At 40.1% G+C, this 23,771-nt stretch overlaps 1 protein-coding gene across 1 annotated transcript in view; it reads left to right on the forward strand.

Annotated features, from left to right (window-relative positions):
- The window catches only part of SLC9A4 (solute carrier family 9 member A4), an 80,689-nt gene that overhangs the window by 47,254 nt on the left and 9,664 nt on the right, over positions 1–23,771 (forward strand). Inside the window, exons 8-13 of the mRNA XM_044285552.1 lie at positions 1,913–2,071; positions 11,380–11,479; positions 17,700–17,819; positions 21,009–21,093; positions 21,713–21,980; positions 22,306–22,499. Coding sequence (XP_044141487.1) covers positions 1,913–2,071; positions 11,380–11,479; positions 17,700–17,819; positions 21,009–21,093; positions 21,713–21,980; positions 22,306–22,499 — 926 coding nt within the window. The remainder of the gene's footprint in view (positions 1–1,912; positions 2,072–11,379; positions 11,480–17,699; positions 17,820–21,008; positions 21,094–21,712; positions 21,981–22,305; positions 22,500–23,771) is intronic.

Genomic DNA, 23,771 nt, shown 5'->3' on the forward strand with positions numbered 1-23,771 from the left:
GTTATTTCACATTTGAAGACCCCCTGATGCAGTCCTAGAATAGAAACTCCAAAAAAAGACCCCATTTTGGAAACTACGGCATAAGTTGGCAGTTTTGTTGATACTATTTTAGGGTACATATGATTTTTGGTTGCTCTATATTACACTTTTTGTGAGACAGGGTAACAAAAAAATAGTTGTTTTGCACAGTTTTTATTTTGTATTATTTACAATATTCATCTGACAGGTTAGATCATGTGGTATCTTTATAGAGCAGGTTGTTACAGACGCGAAAATACCAAATTATATTTTTAGTGTCTCCATATTCTGAAAGCCATATTTTTTTTCTTTTTGGGCGACTGTCTTATATAGGGGATCATTTTTTTACGGTGTTCACCTGGGGTTTACATCATGTGATATTTTTATACAGCAGGTTCCTACAGATGTGGCAATACCTAATATGTATACTTTTTTTTTATTTTTTTAAGTTTTACACAATAACAGCATTTTTGAAACAAATAATCATGTTTTAGTGTCTCCATATTTTGAGAGCCATATATTTTTTTTTGGGGGCGATTGTCCTAGGTAGGGTCTAATTTTTTGCGGGATGAGATGATGTTTTGATTGGTATGATTTTGGGGTGCGTATGACTTTTTGATTGCTTGGTATTACACTTTTTGTGATGTAAGGTGACAAAAAATAGCTTTTTTGACACCGGTTTTATTTTATCTTTTTTACAGTGTTCACCTAAGGGGTTATGTAGTATTTTTATAGAGCAGGTTGCTATGGATGCGGTGATACCTAATATGTCTACTTTTTGTATTTTTTTTACATTTTACACAATAACAGCATTTTGAAACCAAAAAAAAAATCATGTTTTAGTGTCTGACGGCCATAGTTTTTTTATGTGTTGGGCGATTGTCTTAAGTAGGGGCTAATTTTTTGCAGGATGAGGTGACTGTAAGATTGGTACTATTTTGGTGGGCATACGCCTTTTTGATCGCTTGGTGTTGCACTTTTAGTGATGCAAGGTGACAAAAAAAATGTTTTTTTAGCAGTCTTTATTTTATTCTTTTTGATGGTGTTCACCTGAGGGGTTAGGTCACATGATATTTTTATAGAGCCGATCGATATGGATGCAGCGATACCTAATATGTCTACTTTTCCTTTTTTACCTATTTTTTACAATTAGTTTTTTTACTTTATTTTGGGAAAAGGACACTTTTTTACTTGAAACAATTTTTGTAAAACAATTTTTTAAAACTTTTTTTAACTTAATTTTTTGTCCCTTCAACTTTTGGGGGTCTGATCCCCTTTACAATGCATCACAATACTTCTGTACTGTAATGCATTGGCTGTAAGTGTATTACACACTGTAATACGCTTACAGCCTGCTTCCTGTGAGATCTAGAGGGCTGGATCTCACAGGCTGTCACGGAAGGCAGCCACGATGCCTAAGGAAGGATCCGCACCCGGCAAGATCCCGCACATGCCGCAGTCAGCGCTGACCGCGGCAGTGCGAGGTTTAATGTGCCGGCATTGGTGTTTTCACCGATGCCGGCGCATACAGCACGGTGCCAGGCCCATGCCGCTGATCGGGCAGGCGCAGCTCCTGCACTCGCCCGATCAGCCCGTCATACATGTACGGCGCTGGTCCTTAAGTCACATCCACCAGTGCCGTACATGTACGCAGCGGGTCCTTAAGGGGTTAATGTATGGGATGTTATTGTATCCTCTACTACTGTATACTGTACAGGACTGTAGAAACTATGTATAATAATTTATATATTTTTGGATATATTTTAAGTAGTTACCATATGTGCCAGTCTTCATGTAGCACCGTGCAAACAGATTTTCGAGAACTAATATAAATCAATTTGTTAATAGACATTTGGTAATCTAAAGCTATTACAGATAAATAAATGTATTTCAGGTTTAAAAAAGTTGATCAGAAGTTTCTACGAAAAGCTCTTATTCGTGAAAATCAGCCTAAATCAAAGATCGTTGATCTCCACAAAAAGCTTGAAATTAAGCAAGCTATTGAAATGACACAGTTTGGAATGAACAGAGATATTTCACAAACATCATTACAGTAAGTGGCATTTTTACTTGTTGGATAAATCTACCATAGCGTTATACTACCAGACCTTGAGATACAACACAAACAAATGCCCTAAAATTGTGTTTACCAGCAATTATCTGCCCAGTCTGAGGTAGATGTTATTTAACACTGTTTCTGTGTAAAGGGGTTACTATTACTCACTGGTTCAATCATTACAGCAGCTCTCCCTGCATTCTTCTGACACTCCAGTACATTTTCTAAATACTAGGAAAGCTACATTAAAGAGGCAAACAACTTTCCTCTATATTCAAGCATAACATTTTTTTAAATTTTAAAGGGGTTTCCCGGAAATATAATAAACATTGCCATTATGTTCTAAACACCACCAACTACCTAAACATTGTTGAAAACCAAGTATATGCCTTTGTCGAGATGATCCCCACTTATGTCAGTGGTAGTGTTGGTCGAGCACCAAAGTGCTCGTGTGCGCTGGTGCTCTAGTAGAACACTTCCAGATGCTTGGGTGCTCTGCAGAGCACCCGAGCACCATGGAAGTCAATGGGAGAACTAGAGCATTAAACCAGGCACCCCCTGCTCTGAAGAGGGGAGGGTTTCCGGACTCTAGTTCGGCTAAGGAGTCCCTGCTCTGACTCCATATATAGCTAAGTCCACAGTGCCTGGGCGACACCCAGTGTATTTAAATCTAATTTAGACTCTATTTCTGAAAAGTTTTTGGTGGGATTCAGACTCACAATCTTCTACATTACAGCCAAGAATTTTATCCACTACACTACAGAGCTACATGGCCAGTTACTTAAAAAAAAAAAAAACTTTAAATGAGACTTCTGCTGTATAGGAATATTTACTACTAGTACGTATTCCTATACAGCAGAAGTCTAATGTATTTTTTTTTTATTAACTGTAAATATTTAGCCATAATATATTTACATATATTATATATTTAGAATATCTAATGTATTATAATATATGCAATTATATTATGGTTAAAACATCAGTAGTAGTTTCCCACATACTGTATTATGCATTTATATATATCAGAAGTATGATTATATAGTAACATAGTAACATAGTACATAAGGCCGAAAAAAGACATTTGTCCATCCAGTTCAGCCTGTCATCCTGCAAGTTGATCCAGAGGAAGGCAAAAAAAAAACTGTGAGGTAGAAGCCAATTTTCTCCACTTTAGGGGAATAAAAAATTCCTTCCCGAATCCAGACAGGCAATCAGAATAACTCCCCGGATCAACAACCCATCTCTAGTAACTATATCCTGTAATATTATTACACTCCAGAAATACATCCAGGCCCCTCTTGAATTCCTTTATTGTACTCACCATCACCACCTCCTCAGGCAGAGAGTTCCATAGTCTCACTGCTCTTACCGTAAAGAATCCCTGTCTATGTTTGTGTACAAACCTTCTTTCCTCCAGACGCAGAGGATGTCCCCTCGTCACAGTCACAGTCCTGGGGATAAATAGCTGATGGGATAGATCTCTGTTCTGACCCCTGATATATTTATACATAGTAATTAGATCCCCCTCAGTCGTCTTTTTTCTAAAGTGAATAACCCTAATTTTGATAATCTTTCATGGTACTGTAGTTGCCCCATTCCAATTATTACTTTAGTTGCCTTCCTCTGGACCCGCTCCAGCTCTGCTATGTCTGCCTTGTTCACAGGAGCCCAGAACTGTACACAGTACTCCATGTGTGGTCTGACTAGCGATTTGTAAAGTGGTAGGACTATGTTCTTATCACAGGCATCTATGCCTCTTTTTTTTTTTTATTGTTTTTATTAGTTTTACAGCAGTATGACGTACAACCTTTGTTTGCCTTCATAGGCGCAAATACAAGAATGCATCTGAAGTAGTACAGTCGTATGAGAAAGTGCATATCACATAATAACAAATAAAAAGGGGAAGACAATAACGTAGGAAGGTCCGAGGGGATGGAAGGGATGGGGGAGGGGGGATGAGAAAACTCCCCAATGTTGCCAAAAGGTAGGACTAGTACCAAATAATTGTTGCTAAGCTACCTTCGATGGTCACGAGATCCCTAACGCTGTACAAATCTATGCCTCTTTTGAAGCAACCCATTATCCTATTGGCCTTGGCAACAGCTGCCTGACACTGTTTTTTTCAGCTTAGTTTGCTGTTTACTAAAATTCCTAGATCCTTTTCCATGTCAGTGTTACTGAATGTTTTAGAAACATAGAATGTGTCGGCAGATAAGAACCATTTGGCCCATCTAGTCTGCCCAATATACTAAATACTATGGATAGCCCCTGGCCCTATCTTATATGAAGGATGGCCTTAGGCCTTATGCATATTACCATTTAGTATGTACAGGTGACTTGCATTTTTCCTTCCCATGTGCATAACTTTACATTTGTCAGTGTTAAACCTCCTCTGCCACTTATCTGCCCAAGCCTCCAATCTATCCAGATCCCTCTGTAGTAGTATACTGTCCTCTTCAGTGTTAATTACTTTACACAGTTTAGTGTCATCTGCGAAAATTGATATTTTACTATGCAAGCATTCTACAAGAACATTAATAAATATATTGAAGAGAATAGAGTCCAATACTGACCCCTGAGGTACCCCACTAGTGATAGTGACCCAATCTGAGTGTGTACCGTTAATAACCACCCTCTGTTTTCTATCACTCAGCCAGTTACTTACCCACATACAGACATTTTCTCCCAGTCCGAGCATTCTCATTTTATATACTAACCTTTTATGTGGTACAGTGTCAAATGCTTTGGAGAAGTCCAGATATACAACATCATTGATACGCCGCTGTCAAGTCTAGAACTTACCTCCTCATAGAAACTGATTAAATTAGTTTGGCATGACCGATCCCTCATGAAGCCATGCTGATATGGCGTTATTTGCTTATTTCCGTTGAGATGCTCTAAGATAGCATCTCTTAGAAAACCTTCAAACAGTTTACCCACAACAGATGTTAAACTTACCGGCCTATAGTTTCCAGGCTCTGTTTTTGGACCCTTTTAGAATATTGGCACCACATTTGCTATGGGCCAATCCTGTGGAACATTCTATGTCAGTATAGAGTCCGCAAATATCAGAAATAAGGGTCTGGCTATGACATTACTTAATTCCCTTAGGATATGGGGGTGTATACCATCTGGTCCTGGCGATTTGTCTATTTTATCATTTTGTTTTGTAATTACACATTTTTTACACAATTTTGCCTCTATTTCTAAAAACTTTCTGGCGGTATTTGAACTCACAACCTTCTACATTACAGCCAAGAACCTTAACCACTGCACTATAGAACTGCATGGCCAGTTACTAAAAAAAAAAAAAAAAAAAATAATATATATATATATAATACTAGTAAGTATTCCTATACAGCAGAAGTCTAATTTTTTTTTTTTTTTAAGCAACTGGCAATGCAGCTCTATAGTGTAGTGGTTAACATTCTTGCCTGTAATATAGAAGGTTGTGAGTTCAAATCCCACCAGAAACATTTTAAAAATAGAGGCTAAATTAGATTTAAATACACTGACTTGAGGATCGCGCTCGAGCACACGCGATATTCGGCCTAGCATAGCGATGCTCGAGCTGAACTGGTGTTTGACCGAGCATGCTTGCCCAACACTAGTCAGTAGCCTCTTTTAGCAGGATAATGTGCTTTACCATGCTGCACAAATTGTTTAGGAATAGTTTGAGGAACATGATAAATGAAGCATCTGTGGGATGTTTTTGAAAAACAAGTCTGATTCATAGAGGCCCTACCTCAACTTACAAGACTTAAAGAGGACCTTTCACTAGTTTAAAAACTAAAAACTAACTATATCAGTGGGCAGAGTGGCGCCCAGGGGTCCCCCTGCACTTACTAGTATGTCTGGGCGCCGCTCCGTTCGCCCGGTATAGGCTCCAGTGTCTGCAGCTCCCTCTGTTGTACTGGGCGGATTTTTTGTATTAGGGTTGTCCCTTGCGGCAGCGCTGGCCAATCGTAGCGCACAGCTTATAGCCTGGGACTCCAGGAAGGAAGGACTAGGCAGTTTTCAGAGCTAAATAACAGAGCTAAGCTGTTTTTTTCCCTCCAAAACTTTGCATAGTCCCTTATACAAGAATTAACTGTAGTAATCGTGGAAGATTTTTAACTTTGCAGTGCATAGATAGAAAGTCCCAAAGTATTTCAATATTAGCTGGCTGAGCATTAACCCTTTCCACAGCGCAGTACAGATATAGTGCAATAACAGTGCAAAGAAAACAGGATATATTACAATAAACATATAAATTGCAGTTCAACAATATAAAACAACAGCATAAATCTAAGTGCAAGTTAACCCTTCAAAGTGCAGTAGTGAGTTGATAGCTTTGCATAGTAGCAATAGTGGCAAATGTCCACAAATGCCCATAGTCCAAAGTACCCTTGATTCAGGGAACTACACAGTTAAAACTCAAAAAGTTGCAAATTGTTTAGCAAAATGTTTTATTTTTTTTGTTATTTTTTTTTTAAGAAATGGCAGAGATAAGCAGAGGGGGTGTAGTTGCTGCAGCCCAACACATTCACTATAATTTATTCCAGAAATTTGGTATAAATTATAAATTAAATGTACCCCAGATCTCAGTTTGTGTAGATTTCAATTTCTGGCACATGGACGTTGCTGAAGCAACAAAAGAGGCTTGCACCTCTTAATAAACTGTATGTATGTTTCTCCAGCAACATTTTTATGTACTAAGAGTTGTGTGTGAGAAACACTTCAACACATAGAGAGACATGTGAGTGTTTTTTTTCCCCTTCACCTGTCTTATTGAAGCCAGAACTGAAAGGGGGGTTTTGTAGGTTATACATATAATCTATGCCAGTTTCCTGGTGTAGATTATAGTAAATGTGCTAAGGCGGTTATACCTGCAATGGCCACTCCTTGGGCTGCTCTGCTTACTTTTAGAAAAATGGCAAGTGGGCTTCAAAACCTCCAAAAGTCCCCAAATTTTGCACTAGTGGGGCATGGGCCAAACTTTGTGACACTAAGTGTCCCCTTTTTGATCAGATAGTATTATCACACATGATAATGTAAGATACATAACTCTGCATGTCAGACAAGATGGGCTATGATACAGGCTTCTCACACCGTATCGCACATGATAGACTTAGATACAGAGTGTAGCTGGCCAGTTGACCTGTCCTAGGTTGCTAATATAGCTTATATGTGTATATAGCCAGACCTGCCAATAATCTAAATACAGTTCCTATGTGTGTTAAAGATGAAAGCAGGGCTATTTACTGTGACATCATGTTTTGGATGTCATATAACTGTTATATTTTGTGTTCACAGAAGCAGAAAAGATAATATGCCTTTAAGATTCATTTTATAGTGTAAGGTAAGCTCAGTGACACAGCAGAAACAACAGAAAGCATAGTGTTAATCGGTTGTTGCTGGGCAGAAGTCTAGACCAATCACAGCCAGCCTCTCACACAGCAAGAGTTTTCACCAATCACAGCCAGCCTCACACACAGTCTGTCTGGGAATTTCCCTGGCAGGAGCTGCTGGAATCATTATTCACCAGAGACAGGAGCTGAAGAGACATTCACTCCATTGAAAGCTGTGTTTTTATAGAAGCAGGAGAGTCCAAAATAGGTACAAACCGGATTCCAAAAAAGTTAGGACACTAAACAAAGTGTGAATAAAAACTGAATGCAATGATGTGGAGATGGCAAATATCAATATTTTATTTGTAATAGAACGTAGATGACAGATCAAACGTTTTATCCGAGTAAATGTATCATTTTAAAGGAAAAATACGTTGATTCAAATTTTCACGGTGTCAACAAATCCCCAAAAAGTCGGGACAAGTAGCAATAAGAGGCTGGAAAAAGTAAATTTGAGCCTAACGAAGAGCTGGAAGACCAATTAACACTAATTAGGTCAATTGGCAACATGATTGGGCATAAAAAGAGCTTCTCAGAGTGGCAGTGTCTCTCAGAAGCCAAGATGGGTAGAGGATCACCAATTCCCAGAATGTTGCGCAGAAAGATAGTGGAGCAATATCAGAAAGGTGTTACCCAGCGAAAAAAATTGCAAAGACTTTGCATCTATCATCATCAACTGTGCATAACATCATCCGAAGATTCTGTGAATCTGGAACAATCTCTGTGCGTAAGGGTCAAGGCCGTAAAACCATACTGGATGCCCGTGATCTCCGGGCCCTTAAACGACACTGCACCACAAACAGGAAAGCTACTGCAAAGGAAATCACAGAATGGGCTCAGGAATACTTCCAGAAACCATTGTAAGTGAACACAATCCACCGTGCCATCCGCCGTTGCCAGCTGAAGCTCTACAGTGCAAAGAAGAAGCCATTTCTAAGCAGGATCCACAAGCTCACGCATTTTCACTGGGCCAGGGATCATTTAAAATGGAGTGTGGCAAAATGGAAGACTGTTCTGTGGTCAGACGAGTCACGATTCGAAGTTCTTTTTGGAAATCTGGGACGCCATGCCATCCGGACCAAAGAGGACAAGGACAACCCAAGTTGTTATCAACGCTCAGTTCAGAAGCCTGCATCTCTGATGGTATGGGGTTACATGAGTGCGTGTGGCGTGGGCAGCTTGCATGTGTGGAAAGGCACCATCAATGCAGAAAAATATATTCAGGTTCTAGAACAACATATGCTCCCATCCAGACATCATCTCTTTCAGGGAAAACCCTGCATTTTTCAACAAGATAATGTCAGACTACATTCTGCATCAATCACAACATCATGGCTGCGTAGAAGGATCCGGGTACTGAAATGGACAGTCTGCAGTCCAGATCTTTCACCTATAGAGAACATTTGGCACATCATAAAGAGGAAGGTGCAACAAAGAAGGCCCAAGACGATTGAACAGTTAGAGGCCTGTATTTGACAAGAATGGGAGAGCATTCCTATTTCTAAACTTGATAAACTGGTCTCCTCGGTCCCCAGACGTCTGTTGAGTGTTGTTAGAAGAAGGGGAGATGCCACATAGTGGTGAAAATGGCCTTGTCCCAACTTTTTGGGGATTTGTTGACACCATGAAATTCTGATTCAACATATTTTTCCCTTAAAATGGTACATTTTCTCAGTTTAAACTTTTGTTCCGTGATTTATGTTCTATTCTGAATAAAATATTAGAAGTTGGCACCTCCACATCATTGCATTCAGTTTTTATTCACGATTTGTATAGTGTCCCAACTTTTTGGAATCCGGTTTGTATTTAAAACAATTATATAATGTTCCTTTTGTTAGTATTGTGATTGGAACTGTATATTGAACCAGTTATATGTGTGTTTACTTACAGTTAAACCAATTGCAAAGTACAAATACAAATTGCAAGCTACAATTGCAAACTACACAGTTCACAATCCAAATTCAAATTCCATATTGCAATCCAAATTGCATACAACCATACCAGATCATACTCAACTAATCTGCAAATAGTTGCTACAAACCCAGTTTAGCCAGTAGAACTGTTAAATCTCAGATATACCTCTTAGAGAGATCATAAAGTGCTTAAATAACTTAAAGTGACAGTACAGATACTAAAGAGAGAAATATATCCACCATTTTATATTGACTGACAAAATTGAACAGTTGAATCACCATCTTATGCATACCGCCATTTTGTGATATCTTTTCAACACATGTTTTGTACATGGACTATCTGCTGCGGAGGCGGCAGTGTTATATATGAAGAAAAGTTGAAGTTAATAAAGAAGTTATTTCAAGCATTTGGTGTGCTCTTTAAACCTACTGTTTAGATAGAACGGCGCTAGATGAATTACAGAGTAATAGACAGTCTGGTTAGACTAAAAGTCAGAGATATCAAAATTCTTCTAATGCCACAGCGCAAAAGGCACTTCATAGTGCTGCGCCTGCCACACAGAGGCTTACCAGACAGTATTGCACATGGAAAACTTAGGTAAGCAACACAGTAGACAGTGTCAAATATGATAGAATTAGAAAAGCAACTCATTATACAGTATCACACAATAGTCTGATAAGAGAGGCTAGCTGGATCTATGTATGGGTGTACTATCATGACCATGGAAGGTGTAGGAGGTGTGACTTATGAAGAGGAAACAGTGTGATAGGTGTAGCCAGAATAGGAAAAGAAAACTGGTATTTATGCAGTTTCTTAGATACTAAGGGCCCATTCCTGCGGCAGGTTGTACTGCTGAATTATGGTGCAGACAGCTGCACCGAAAACCCACTGGTTGCCACGTCCTTTCTGCCTTTCATATATCTCAATGGGAGGCAGGCCTAAGAATTACGTAGAGGTGACTTATAACCACAGCCACAGCGAAAAGGGACATTCTCAGCACTGTCTCTCACTGAGATGTACTGTATGAGAGGCAGAAAGGACACGTCTGTCAGCGAGTTTTTGGCAGAATTTCATCAGGGCTGTCAGCACCAAAATTCCATGATAAAACCCTTCAAGAAGATAAAAAAATGTATCAAGGGACCAGAAAATCCTTTAAAAGGATGTGCCACAATTAAATCTTATTTAAATATAATTCAGCATGGAAAACTAGTTGCTTTTGCAATTTCATTTTTGTTACAAAAATGCTTGAATTGTGAGATATTCTCTTTACTTCATTATAGTGGTGCCTCCTAGTGTTTAATCTATACAGTAATGTGCACATCCATCTACTGAGGTGGTTGCACAAGGTCAATTCCATCCTTCAACTGCCACTGTTCGTATCTACTGTTAGTAGCTGGGACAGCTAGTTTAGGGCTACATGACACCAGTTGCAAGAACAATGATCTCCATGTAGCACTGCAGTCATTGAACGGAATGGGGTTGCAGTGCGACCCCAGAAAAAAGTTATTTTATATTGGTGGATTTTTTGTGACTCTAGGGTCACAGTAACTTGCAAGTCATGCTGTGACCCCATTCAGTTCAATAGTTGCATTTCTATACAGTGATTGCTGGTTGTGCAATGGGATTGCTGTGTAGCCCAGGTCTTAGAAGGAGAGAGGTGTAGCAGAAAGAGTATGCCCACTGAGAAGGAGTTGCCACTTCAGCTGCCAGCCTGAAGTGAATCTAGCAAAGCAATTGGAGTAATGAATGTGGAGATCTCTAGATCCTTATGAGGTACAGGGCTGGTTCTATTTTTTTTTAGAAAGAGATTGTCATGTACTATATGATGTCCGATTTTCAGTTTTTACATTAGTTATGGGATAACCCATTTAATTACCAAAATGCTCTATACTGCTACTGACTACTAGAACTTCACAAATTCTTGATTCTTCTAGCTACATAAGGTAGTAAGCCTAAACTGTTACAGTAATAATAATACTTGTGTTCTTTCATTGTTTCTAGAGCTTATAGAAAAGGAAAACTTGCAAGCACACTTTCTTCAGAAGATGTTGTACAGATGAAGGACATATTAAGAAATAGTCTATACAGTGTGCGTCAAAGGGTAAGATATCACTCATTTAACGGCTTTGTTTTTATGTACAAAGATCAAACCAATGCCTCAAGAAACATGTGCAAGGAGGTTTCACAGCTTGAATCCCTACAATTCTGCACTATGAAACTCTGGGTTTTCCATGCGAATTTGCATTGTTTTTCATACAGAGCTATATTACAAAATTACAGATTATTCTCCCCTCCTTCTAGGGTATAATAGCTGTAATAGTACTATAGATGTGTCCTTCCTTTCCACTTAATATATTCCAAGATGAATGATGCAAAATGGCCAGCTTTGAAATAGAAGATAATTACTCTGTCAGGAGTCGTTTATGCTACATCTATTTTTCTGAGGCCACTCAGTGGTTGTGTTCAACTGCTGCATATAGAGGGCTTTGCTAGTATGTTGTGCTCATGTTTGAATTTGTATCATGAGAAATCAGGGTCCTTGAATGCGTTTTCCCAAAATAGAAAATTATCCCCAATCTACTAGATATTGTATAAGAATCTAATCCTTAGTGGTTTGACAGCTGGGACCACCACTGAGCACAAGATGGGGATCCCCTTGCCCGAATACAGGGAGCAATAGGTCAAGCATGCATGCTGTCTATGGGTCTGCCAGAAATAGCCAAGTGCTGCACTTGGCTGTCTCCGTTAGTCACAGAGAGAGTAAAGGGACTAATAGTACCCATGCACAAGCTGCTGTTCCAGTTATTCAATGGAATAAAACCTCAATTTTTTAAGATAAATAGGATTGTCAGCACTTGGGTTGCCAATGACCAGATAAGGGATAAGTTTGTACTGTGGGAGGACTGAGCAGACCGATGGAACATTTTGCAAACAGGACAATACAGGTAGATAACAGACCAGGGACCAACAGAATACTTTATTACACATGTAATAAAGGAACAGGACAGTAAGGAAAAGCAGGTTAGGCAATAGTGGTAGCACTACCACTGAACCAAGTGCACTGGCAAGGCAGGAGGACAAACCCAGAGGGCGAAGAACCAGCTAGCCCTGTTCTTCACAGAGCCCCTGGTGGTGGGGATGAACTTGGCTGAGGGCTCACTGGTTGCACCTCCAGGAAGGTGCCGGTACACTTGGCCACAACCTGCAGAGAATCACAGACAACAAAAGGACTGGAACCCAAACAAACACAGGACATGGATCAGACAACAAACAGGAACCAGCACACAAGCAGATGCCTGGACCCCATGCGGAACGGAAGCATAGCGGTCACAGGCAGAGCTGCACACAGACTAGATATCCTCCCTCTGGAGAACCCAGGAGCCGTCTCACGAAGGCAGGGTATACACAGGACAGGAACAGAAGCAGTAAAGCACTGCAGGCAAGACATGGAACAGACAGGATCAGAAGCAGTTAGGCACTGCCAGGCTAAACAAGGAACAGACAGGATCAGAAGCAGATGAACACTGGCAGGCTATACAAGAAAGAGACAGGATCAGAAGCAGTTGGACACTGCCAAGCTACATATGGAACAGACAGGATCAGAAGCAGATGAACACTGCCAGGCTATACAATAAAGAGATAGGATCAGAAGCAGATGAGCGCCGAAAAGCTATACATGGAACAGACAGGATCAGAAGCAGATGAGCGCCAAAAAGCTATACATGGAACAGACAGGATCAGAAGCAGTTGAGCACCGCCAGGCTGGACATAGAACAGACAGGATCAGAAGCAGTTGAGCACTGCCAAGCTATACATGGAACAGACTGGATCAGAAGCAGATGAGCACTGCTAAACTATACATGGAACAGACATGATACAACATCAATGACACATAACAGGTACAGACTATCAGGCAAGACATGGACAAGGATACAACAACATCAATGCTTCCCCAGGCAACACCACACAGAAGGGCAGATGGCAAAAAACCCTGGGTCAGCAGCAGGGGGCTACACGCAGCAAAGCACGAGACAGACTGACCCCAAGCCCCACAGCTCACAGATAGAAATAGATTATCACCTGATAAGCCCCACCCAGGAACAGATCAGGGAATGTTAATCATCAAAACCAGAAGTAACCAGAACAAAAGAACAAACAATACAAGTGTCAGTTCCCACCAGTCACAGAATGCTGCAGCCAGCATGCCACAAACGACAACCAACATATTCAGGATAATTGTAGCCAGAACGAGGTACAGGCAGCCAGCCTACACAACAAGGAGTGACAGAACCGCACACTGCATCCATACTCAGACCCTGTTCACACACAAGGCCGCAGCCAGCATGCATCACAGACCCAGCATACATGGGAACACCCACAGCCAGTACACAAAGTGCATGCAGCCAGCCTGCACGGCACCGGTGACAGGATCCACAGAGATATGGACATGGGGAGACACAAACACAGGCAACAGTTCAGACACAACACCACAGCCAGCATGCAGCTCTGAGCAACCAGCATACACAGGTGTCAGCCTGCAGCCAGTATGCAAGAGAGCATGCAGCCAGCCTACAGGGTCACAACTGTCACAGTGAACTGCACCGTGACAAATGAGCAGAAAGGTAAAAGTTGTTTAGCACAAGGCTTACATAACGTATGCCACAGAGTTTTTTTTTAATCAACGCTTTGGATTTCCATTGAGTGACACTTTCAACCATTGAAGGCTTGCAGCCTACAGGTCTCCACACCCACCAATTCTACCTCATAGACTGAGGTCTGTAGTCTGTACTAGTGATGAGCGGCAGAGGCAATATTTGAATTTGCGATATTTCGCGAATATTTGGTAGAATATTCGTCATATATTCGAGAATTCGAGATTATTTTCTTGATTGTGAAAAATCGGCAATGTAATATTTGTGTAATGCGCTTGAAATACAGGCTACATTTTTCAAGCTGCTAGAAGTTTCCTGAGACTGGAGAAAATGGCTGGCACTGCAGAACATTACAATAGCTTTATATGCAGATAGAGTGCTCCAATATATTCGTGATTGCGAAATCGGCACCAATGATGTGACTTCACATTTTAACAGGTCTGACTACTTATTAATGATTGGTGCACTAAGTATTGTTGTGAACTTGTGACATCACAGCACTATGTATGTACTGTATATAAGCTAACTATCTATCTATCTATCTAATGTAATGACACAGGAAAGCAGACAGCACAGCAATAACACTGCTGTCTCTCTCAGATCTGCAAAATACTGCATACAAGGGCTGCTGGGGAGGTTCTTATATAGTAAGGGGTAGGCAACTTTCCTATTGGTTGCTAGGGGTGTTGCTAAGCGCAGACAAAGACATTGCAGCCTTCTCCTTGGCCCTCAAGCAAGAAGGGAGGTCATGGTTGAAAAAAAAAATCTAGAATATTCGAAATTACGAATATACACTGCTGTCCAAAAAAAAAGTTGCAACCTGGATTTAACTAAGCAAATAATTATGAGCCTCTATTGGATAATTACTGCATGGGCGATTATATTTTAGTGGACAACAAGTTATTTAACCCCAACTGGTGCAATGAGTTGCTTCTCATTTCTTAAACAACCATGTCAAAAAACACATCTCGTGGTCGTGGAAAAGAAAATCATTGGCATGCATCTGTCATGCCCCACTCTGATGATGTGCGGAGGTCGGCCAGGATAGCAGCATGAGTTTAGTGTTTGTTTTGGAGCCGTGCTGGATCCGCCTCTCATTAGGTGCACTGGGTGGGGTCATTAGTATAAATAGCACACCATCCCAGTGCTCTGAGCAGATTATACAAATCATTGTGGTCTTGGAAGCTAGGAAGGAAGGTTGTCTGTTCCAGCTCAGAAAGCTAAGTGTGTTTTTAAGTTTGGTTGTTTTGTGTCATCTCTCCCATCCAGGTTCTGTGCGAGCAGGCTGCTCCTATTTCCCCTCTTCACCATCTCAGGGAATTTAGGGTTTTGTCAGCCCAGGCACGGGAACACATCATACCTACCTTTAAGGTCTGCATGTGGGCTGAGCAGTGCAGGGAAAGGGATTAGCTAGGAGGTGACCCTTCCCCTGTCTCTCGCCCAGAGCCTGGTTGGTGGGTTATCTGTGAGTCTGATTGCACGCCCGCCGTGACAGCATCAAGCAGAGAAAACATCTAAGGAGATGCTAGAGAAACATCTAAGAAACTACTAAAATTGGGTTAAGAACTGTCTAACGCATTATTAAAACTGGAAGGATAGTGGGGACCTATCGTATTGGATGAAGAAATGTGGCGCGAAAAAATCCTGAATGATTGTGATCGACGATCACTTAAATCAGGCATCCTCAAACTGCGGCCCTCCAGCTGTTGTAAAACTACAACTCCCACAATACCCTGCTGTAGGCTGATACCTGTAGGCTGTTCGGGCATGCTGGGAGTTGTAGTTTTGCAACAGCTGGAGGGCCGCAGTTTGAGGATGCCTGACTTAAATGTTTGGTGAAATCAAATCGAAGAAAAACAACAGTAGAACTCAGGGCTATGTTTAATAGTGAAAGTAAGAGCATTTTCACAGGCACAATGCGAAGGGAACTCAAGGGGTGTAGCCATAAAAAAACACTAATCAGTGAGGCAAACCAGATAAAAAGGCTTTAATTTTCTAGGGAGCATAAAGATTAGACTGGAGCAATGGAAGAAGGTCATGTGGTCTGATGAGTCCAGATTTACCCTGTTCCAGAGTGATGGGTGCATCAGGGTAAGAAGAGAGGCAGATGAAGTGTTGCACCCATCATGCCTGGTGTCTACTGTACAAGCCTGTGGGGGCACTGCTATGATCTGGGGTTGCTGCAGTTGGTCAGGTCTAGGTTCAGCAACAGTATGTGCTCCAAGAATGAGGTCGGCTGACTACCTGAACATACTGAATGACCAGGTTATTCCATCAGAGGATTTTTTCTTCCCTGATGGCACGGGCATATTCCAAGATGACAATGCCAGGATTAATCGGGCTTAAATTGTAAAAGAGTGGTCCAGGGAGTATGAGACATCATTTTCACACATGGATTGGCCACCACACAGTCCAGACCTTAACCCCATTAAGAATCTTTGGGATGTGCTGGAGAAGGCTTTGCGCAGCAGTCAGACTCTACCATCATCAATGCAAGATCTTAGTGAAAAGTGAATGTAACACTGGATGTAAATAAATATTGTGACATTGCAGAAGCTTATCGAAACAATGCCACAGCGAATGCGTGCTATAATAAGAGTGTGTGACTTTGGGGGAGACTTTTTTTTTGGACAGGCACTGTAAATAACAATATTCTAAATATTCGCAAATTCTCGAAGTGCCGATATTCTTGAATAATATTGGCTATTCGAATATTCGAGCCCAACACTAGTCTGTACCACTGGGCATGACATGGTAACAGGATTATGTGAGTATTTGATGTTTTTTGTTGGTTGGAGCACAGGCACTGTACTTGAGGGCACTACTACTTTTGGGTGCATTGTTCATGTTATAGTCACTATGGTACTATGGTTGTTTTTGTTCCCTGTGAAACAAGACAGGAAAGAACACTGTAGATAGGTAATTCTTTGACATAATAGGAATACATTTATAGCAGCTGATTACTGTGTTCATTTACTTGTATTAAGTGACATACACAGATCATAATGGCCTCTAATATATGCTATTTATAGTCTTTGCTGCATGATGGTACATGCAGACCACAGTGACCATTATGATATATGCTGTGTCTAGTTTCTGCTGTACAAATAAAATCATCCTGGTGTTTAGTACATAGCGAGTGCAGTGATCATTCACATATGCCATGTGTAGTGTCTTCTGCACAGTGGTAAGTACAATATAACACATAGTGACCAGTTATATATGCACAGTGGTACACACAGTGACCTCATCCTGGTGTCCAATGGCATATACAGCCCATAGGACAGCCAAGGATGCCTGGGCAGAAAACATTGTAGAGACCAATTGTAGCTGGAAGAAGATGTCATGGTGGTCTGGTCTGGATGGAACAGATGGGGAATTAAAACAAATCCAATCAGAGAACACATCACCTGTAAGTCATTGAATGTAGCAGTTGTGTACTTTCCATGTGACTGCGTCTGATCAGTGCTGTATGTTCCTGTATTTTCAGCATCGAATTTTAGGTCTAAAGTAATATCCATCCAGGGACAGTGTGCAGCTGATGCAGTGTTTTAAGGGCATTCATTTATAATATGTATTTTTCTTTATTCAGTACAATTTAAGACTGTAGCAACACCCTTGGGTTCAATATACAAACATAAATGACTTTTTTGTAATCTTTTATTTCAGACATCTTCATATGTAAAGTACAATTTGCCAAGAGAAGACACTGAAAAGCAAAACAGGGAAATATTGATTCGTCACTTTTCAAACATTAAGAAAGGAAGCAGTCTTCCATGGGAGAGACAGGTAAATTGTATATATGGATAATAATGTGTTTTCTCAAAGTGCTAAATGTGCAAAGTTTCTTTAAACAAAAAAAATGATGCATGATGTATAATCCCACCCAGGTCGACAACACTGGGTATACATGGCAAATACAAAATAGCATCTTCCAGCTTTTTTGCTTTTGTCTCCAAAATAAGCCAGTTAAAATGTTATAGGTTCTTAGAACTATTAAAATCATTGATGTTGTGCTTAGACAAATAGTAATAGGAGCAATTGGTGATATCACTAATAAATGGCACGTAACACATTTGGATCTGCCAACATGTTCAGAAGTTGTCAGTTTTGGACTTCATATGTAAATCAAATACAAATGCACCATAGGAGAAATGATGATAAAGGATTTCTGAGAGTATGTTAGTTTCCCTATCTCAATAGTTCATGTGTGATCTATGGTTCACTATTGTATTAATATATGATATAACAAAAGATCCACAATTGTCATAGTTACATAGAGTACAAGGTTGTCCATCAAGTCCAACCTATAATCCAACCACATTGATCCAGAGGCAAGTAAAAAACTAAATAAAAAAAAAACATAGCAGGCAGATATCAAGTGTCCAATATTAATGGAGATAACTTCTTTCCTGACTCTAAAGAATAGATCCCTGGATAAATGCGTCTACACCAGAAATCTAGTAACATGTAATATTTATTACTTTTAAGAAAGGCATTCCAGTCCCTTCTTGAACTTGACCATTGAATCAACCATTGCAGCCTCCTCTGGCAGAAAGTTCCATAATCTCATTGCTCTTATAGTAAAGAATCCTCATCGATGATGCTGGTGAAACCTTCTTTCCTCTAGACTTAGTAGATTCCATCTTGTCATGTTTAGAAAGATCTCTGTACTGTCTACACATATACATATGCACAAATTGTTTATAAAATGTGATCTGATCTTCATCTAAGTAATAACAATAGACAATCACAGTCTGCTTAAACTAATAACACACAAAGAATTAAATGTTACCATGTTTTTATTGAACACACCATGTAAACATTCACAGTGCAGGTGGAAAACGTATGTGAACCAATGGATTTAATAACTGGTTGAACCTCCTTTGGCAGCAATAACTTCAACCAAACGTTTCCTGTAGTTGCAGATCAGACGTGCACAATGGTCAGGAGTAATTCTTGACCATTCCTCTTTACAGAACTGTTTCAGTTCAGCGATATTCTTGGGATGTCTGGTGTGAATCGCTTTCTTGAGGTCATGCCACATCATCTCAATCAAGTTGAGGTCAGGACTATGGGCAGCTTCAGAAGGCATATTTTCTTCTGTTTAAGCCATTCTGTTGTTGATTTACTTCTATACTTTGGGTCGTTGTCCTATTGCAACACCCATCTTCTGTTGAGCTTCAGCTGGTGGACAGATGGCACTAAGTTCTGCAAAATGTCTTGATAAACTTGGGAATTCATTTTTCCTTTGATGATAGCAATCCGTCCAGGCCCTGATGCAGCAAAGCAGTCCCAAACCATGATGCCCCCACCACCATACTTCACAGTTGGGATGAGGTTTTGATGTTGGTGTGCTGTGCCTCTTTCTCCACACCTAGTGTTGTGTTTTTCTTCCAAACAACTCTTCTGTCCACAGAATATTTTGCCAGTACTGCTGTGGAACATCCAGGTGCTCTTGTGCAAACTGTAAACCTGCAGCAATGTTTGTTTTGGACAGCAGTGGCTTCCTCTGTGGTATCCTCTCATAAAATCCATTCTTGTTTAGTGATTTACGGGATGTTAGCATATGCCAGAGACTTTTGTAAGTCTTTAGCTGACACTCTAGGATTCTTCTTCACCTCATTGAGCAGTCTGCGCTGTGCTCTTGCAGTCATCTTTGCAGGACGGCCACTCTTAGGGAGAGTAGCAGCAGTGCTGAACTTTCTTCATTTATAGACAATTTGTCTTACCGTGGACTGATGAACAACAAGGCTTTTGGAGATACTTTTATAACCCTTTCCAGCTTTATGCAAGTCAACAATTCTTAATCGTAGGTCTTCTGAGAGCTCTTTTGTGCGAGGCATCATTCACATAAGGCAATGCTTCTTGGGAAAAGCAATCCAGAACTGGTGTGTTTTTTATAGGGCATGACAACTGTAACCAAGACCTCCAATCTCATCTCATTGATTGGACTCCAGTTGGCTGACACCTCATTCCAATTATCTCTTGGAGATGTCATTACTCTAGAGGTTCACATACTTACATACTTTTTCCACCTGCACTGGGAATGTTTACATGGTGTGTTCAATAAAAACATGGTAACATTTAATTCTTTGTGTGTCATTAGTTCAAGCAGACTGTGATTGTCTATTATGACTTAGATGAAGATCAGATCACATTTTATGACCAATTTGTGCAAAAATACATACCATTCCAAAGGCTTCACATACTTTTTCTTGCAACTGTATTTGTACATTGTAATTAGATCTCCACTAAGCTATCTTATTTCCATACTACACAAACCCAAGTTGGTACTGCTATCTAGCCTTTCCCTTTATTACTCGTCGTACTCCTCTGCACCCGCTGTAGTTTAGTTATGTCCTTACACATAAGTGTCCAGAATTGTACACAATAGCCTATGTGTGCACTGACAAGTGATTTTTGTATTGATTTGTAAGTCGCAATATTAAAATATTGATATTATGGTTAGAGATGAACAAATCGACTTGTCTCATCAGCAAGAGTTACATAGTTAATACATAAAAAAAAAAAGACATGTCCATCAAGTTCAACAAAAGGGATAAGTAGCGGCACATGAACCGTCGCTACTCCAGTAGCGGAAACAGGGTCTCCGTACTTGTCCAGCTACTCAGAGCAGCAGCACAGGTGTGAGATTGCCAGGTGAGGTCCGACCTGGTCAATCCAGAGGCCACTTCATTTGTGGAGACAGCCCCTCACAGATGAAGAACTCGATTCATTAGAATTAATTTGCTCATTTCTACCCATGGTAAAAAAAGGCACTACTGGGACAAATTTATGAAAACATGTCTAAAAGAAGGGTATTTATTTTCCACACCACAGCATTTTCAAAAGGAGAAAAGAAAGCTGCAGTTGGTTTTCATGGGCGACATGTACAGTTTGTATTTTAGCCAGATCTCTCAAATCTCCCCAGAATGTTTGGGGAAAAAGTTGATTAATTTATCTTTCTCTTAATAGACAGACGCACAAAATGTCCGATATTTATCACTGCCTCATGACTGTTATAGGTCAGGAGAATACTTTGATCAAGAATCCCTTCAAGGTAATATATTTTGTATATTTTAAATTACGCTAGTATGAAAGTCTATAATAATCCCCCCCAAAAAATTGGCTAAAGATGAAGAGAACCTTGTAAAATGGGGTCATTCTAGCAGACAGAAACTTGTGGAATAATATATATTGTATCTGCATATGCTCAGTTTAGATGAAAAAACGACACAGGAGGGATGTGAAGGAATATGGGTGATATTACTGTATATACCAATATTAAAAGAGGAATGCGCCCTAGTGGGGCCATTGGGACTCACCAAACAAAAGTCAGGTGTTCTAGGTCCTCTTCAAGTTGCTGCATTAAATTAGCTTTTTGCAGTCAACCAATAATGTCCACACACTTCAAAAATATTATAAAAAGGGTCTGCCTTTTTCTAGTAACAGTGATGTGCTCGTCTTTCGGCTAGTTTGGTTACTGAATAGGACTGAGCTGCAATACCAGACATGGTCCATGGACAAATGTGGCTCATCTTTCATAAAAATGGGCTGACAATATAAAATATAACAAAAAACAACTATATATATATATATATATATATACACACACACACACACATAAATTTATAGCTCAGCTGTGGTTATATTCTAAATGTCTATTGGTTTTAATTCAGGTCATTACTCTAATGATGATGATTCTGTATTTGAAGAAAAAAGTGAGATCTTACTTAGCCCTCAGGCTGGTTTAGCGAAACCACCATCGCATCAAATTAAAAAGCAGGAAATCAAAGACACAAGAAGCAGAACCAGAGGATTGCAGTGGCCACTAAAGCCCAAGAAACAAGTGACAGCAAGATCAACGTATCAACCTGCGAAATCATACTTTGACATAGTAGTAGAAGAAGAAGAAGATTCAAATGTAGACAGCAACAATGAGGTACAGTAATGATGGAGCAGTGGAAAAGCCTGGAAAAGCTACAAGAAGAAATAACTCTAGTGATGGAATAATATGAAAGAAAATGGAACAAGGAAATAAGTGTCACCTCAATATTTTTCTTATTCAGTGTCAGTAAAATGGAGCAATACTATTTTTGCAGAAAATTTGCCTATGTATGTTTATGCATTCCCTGGCATAAATGGTCTGTATCATGATCTAAGAGGGCTGTGGACTTAAATTAACCCATTAGTTTAAGAAATAAAAAATCTAATTTTCATCTTTTTAGTTGCAGATCCACTAATTCTCTGGCTCCTTTTCCAATTTGTCCAGGCCTGCTCTTGGATTAGTCAGCACTGTTCACGTGAGCAGCGGTGGCCAATCCAAGAGCTGCAGGAAATGTCTTGCACTATTAAATGTACAGTATGCATTAGATAGTCTAAAAAGCAGTGTGGCCATCTTGGATGGCAGAAGAGAAGCCCAGGAGAATCTACAACTAAAAAGATGGATGAGAAGGAGGACGAGAGGTAAGTGTTCTGTTCATTCCCCAGTTAATGTGATTTTTTATTTTTATTGAACTGGAAGGTCGCTTTAAATGGGTTGACCGGGTTCAGAGTTGAACCCAGACATACCCCCATTTTCAGCCAGGCAGCTAATATGAGATTTCATGCTCCGATGCTCTCCTTGGCCCTACACTGAATTGAGCTGGGCAAAGGCATTTTATGGAGTTCCGGTGACATAACGGGCCTCCACCTAGCAGTGTACCAAAGAAACAAACAGGCCCTTGCTCTGCGCGATCCAGCACAGGGCAAAGGAGAGCATATGAGCATGAAATGCTATGATGCTTATGCAGTATCACAGGGGCTGGAGGGGTGAAAATGGGGATATGTCCGGGTTCACCCCTTTAAATGCTGAGCCAATGACCTATGAAATAACACAATTGTAAATGCAAGGTTAGATTGAGTAACTCACCTAGAGGTCATGCACGTGAATATATTATGGTTGTGTACAATCACTTGTTGTTTGAAGCCACAATGTGAAACCTTCCATGCAGCCTTACTGCACACTGTATCACAAAGGTAATCTTAATTATTTGGTGCGGTTGCGGTACAATATGTATGTGCTGCTGTACAGTCTCTGTGCACACGGCTGTGACATGTCCACAAGGTACATAATAAAATATTCATAAAAATAAAATATTCATGCAGTATAAAAAGATGCAACCACTCAATTAATTAATGTATCATTAAATTGCAAAAGATTGCACATGTCGGACCAAAGCACGTTCACCTCTAGGACACAGAACCCGTCTCCTTCCTGAGCGGTATGATGGCTGGACATTCTCATCTTGTTTGTACTTGCGTATAATTGTATGTACAGATGAACAAGGCACCTTCAGGTATCTTGAAATTGCACCCAAGGTTGAGCCAGACTTCTGCAAATCCACAATTCTCTTCCTGATATCTTGGCGGATTTCTTTGGACTTTCCCATGATGCTACACAAAGAAGCAGTGTGTTTCAGGTGTGCGTTTAAATACATCCACAGGTGTGTCTCTAATTAACTCAGATGTTGCCAACAAACCTAACAGAAGCTTCCAAACACATGACATCATCATATGGGCAGTCCAGAATTGTTTAAAGGCATAGTAATCTCAGTGTATGTAAACTTTTGACATTGCAGAATGTAATAAAAATGCCTTACAACATTCTCTGTCTCATTATTCTGGCATTTGGCTAATAATAATAATAATAATTATAATAATCCTAATTGACCAAAAACAGGAAAGGTTTGTTCCGAT

The sequence above is a fragment of the Bufo gargarizans genome, chromosome 3, assembly GCF_014858855.1.
Source record: "Bufo gargarizans isolate SCDJY-AF-19 chromosome 3, ASM1485885v1, whole genome shotgun sequence".
NCBI lineage: Eukaryota > Metazoa > Chordata > Amphibia > Anura > Bufonidae > Bufo > Bufo gargarizans.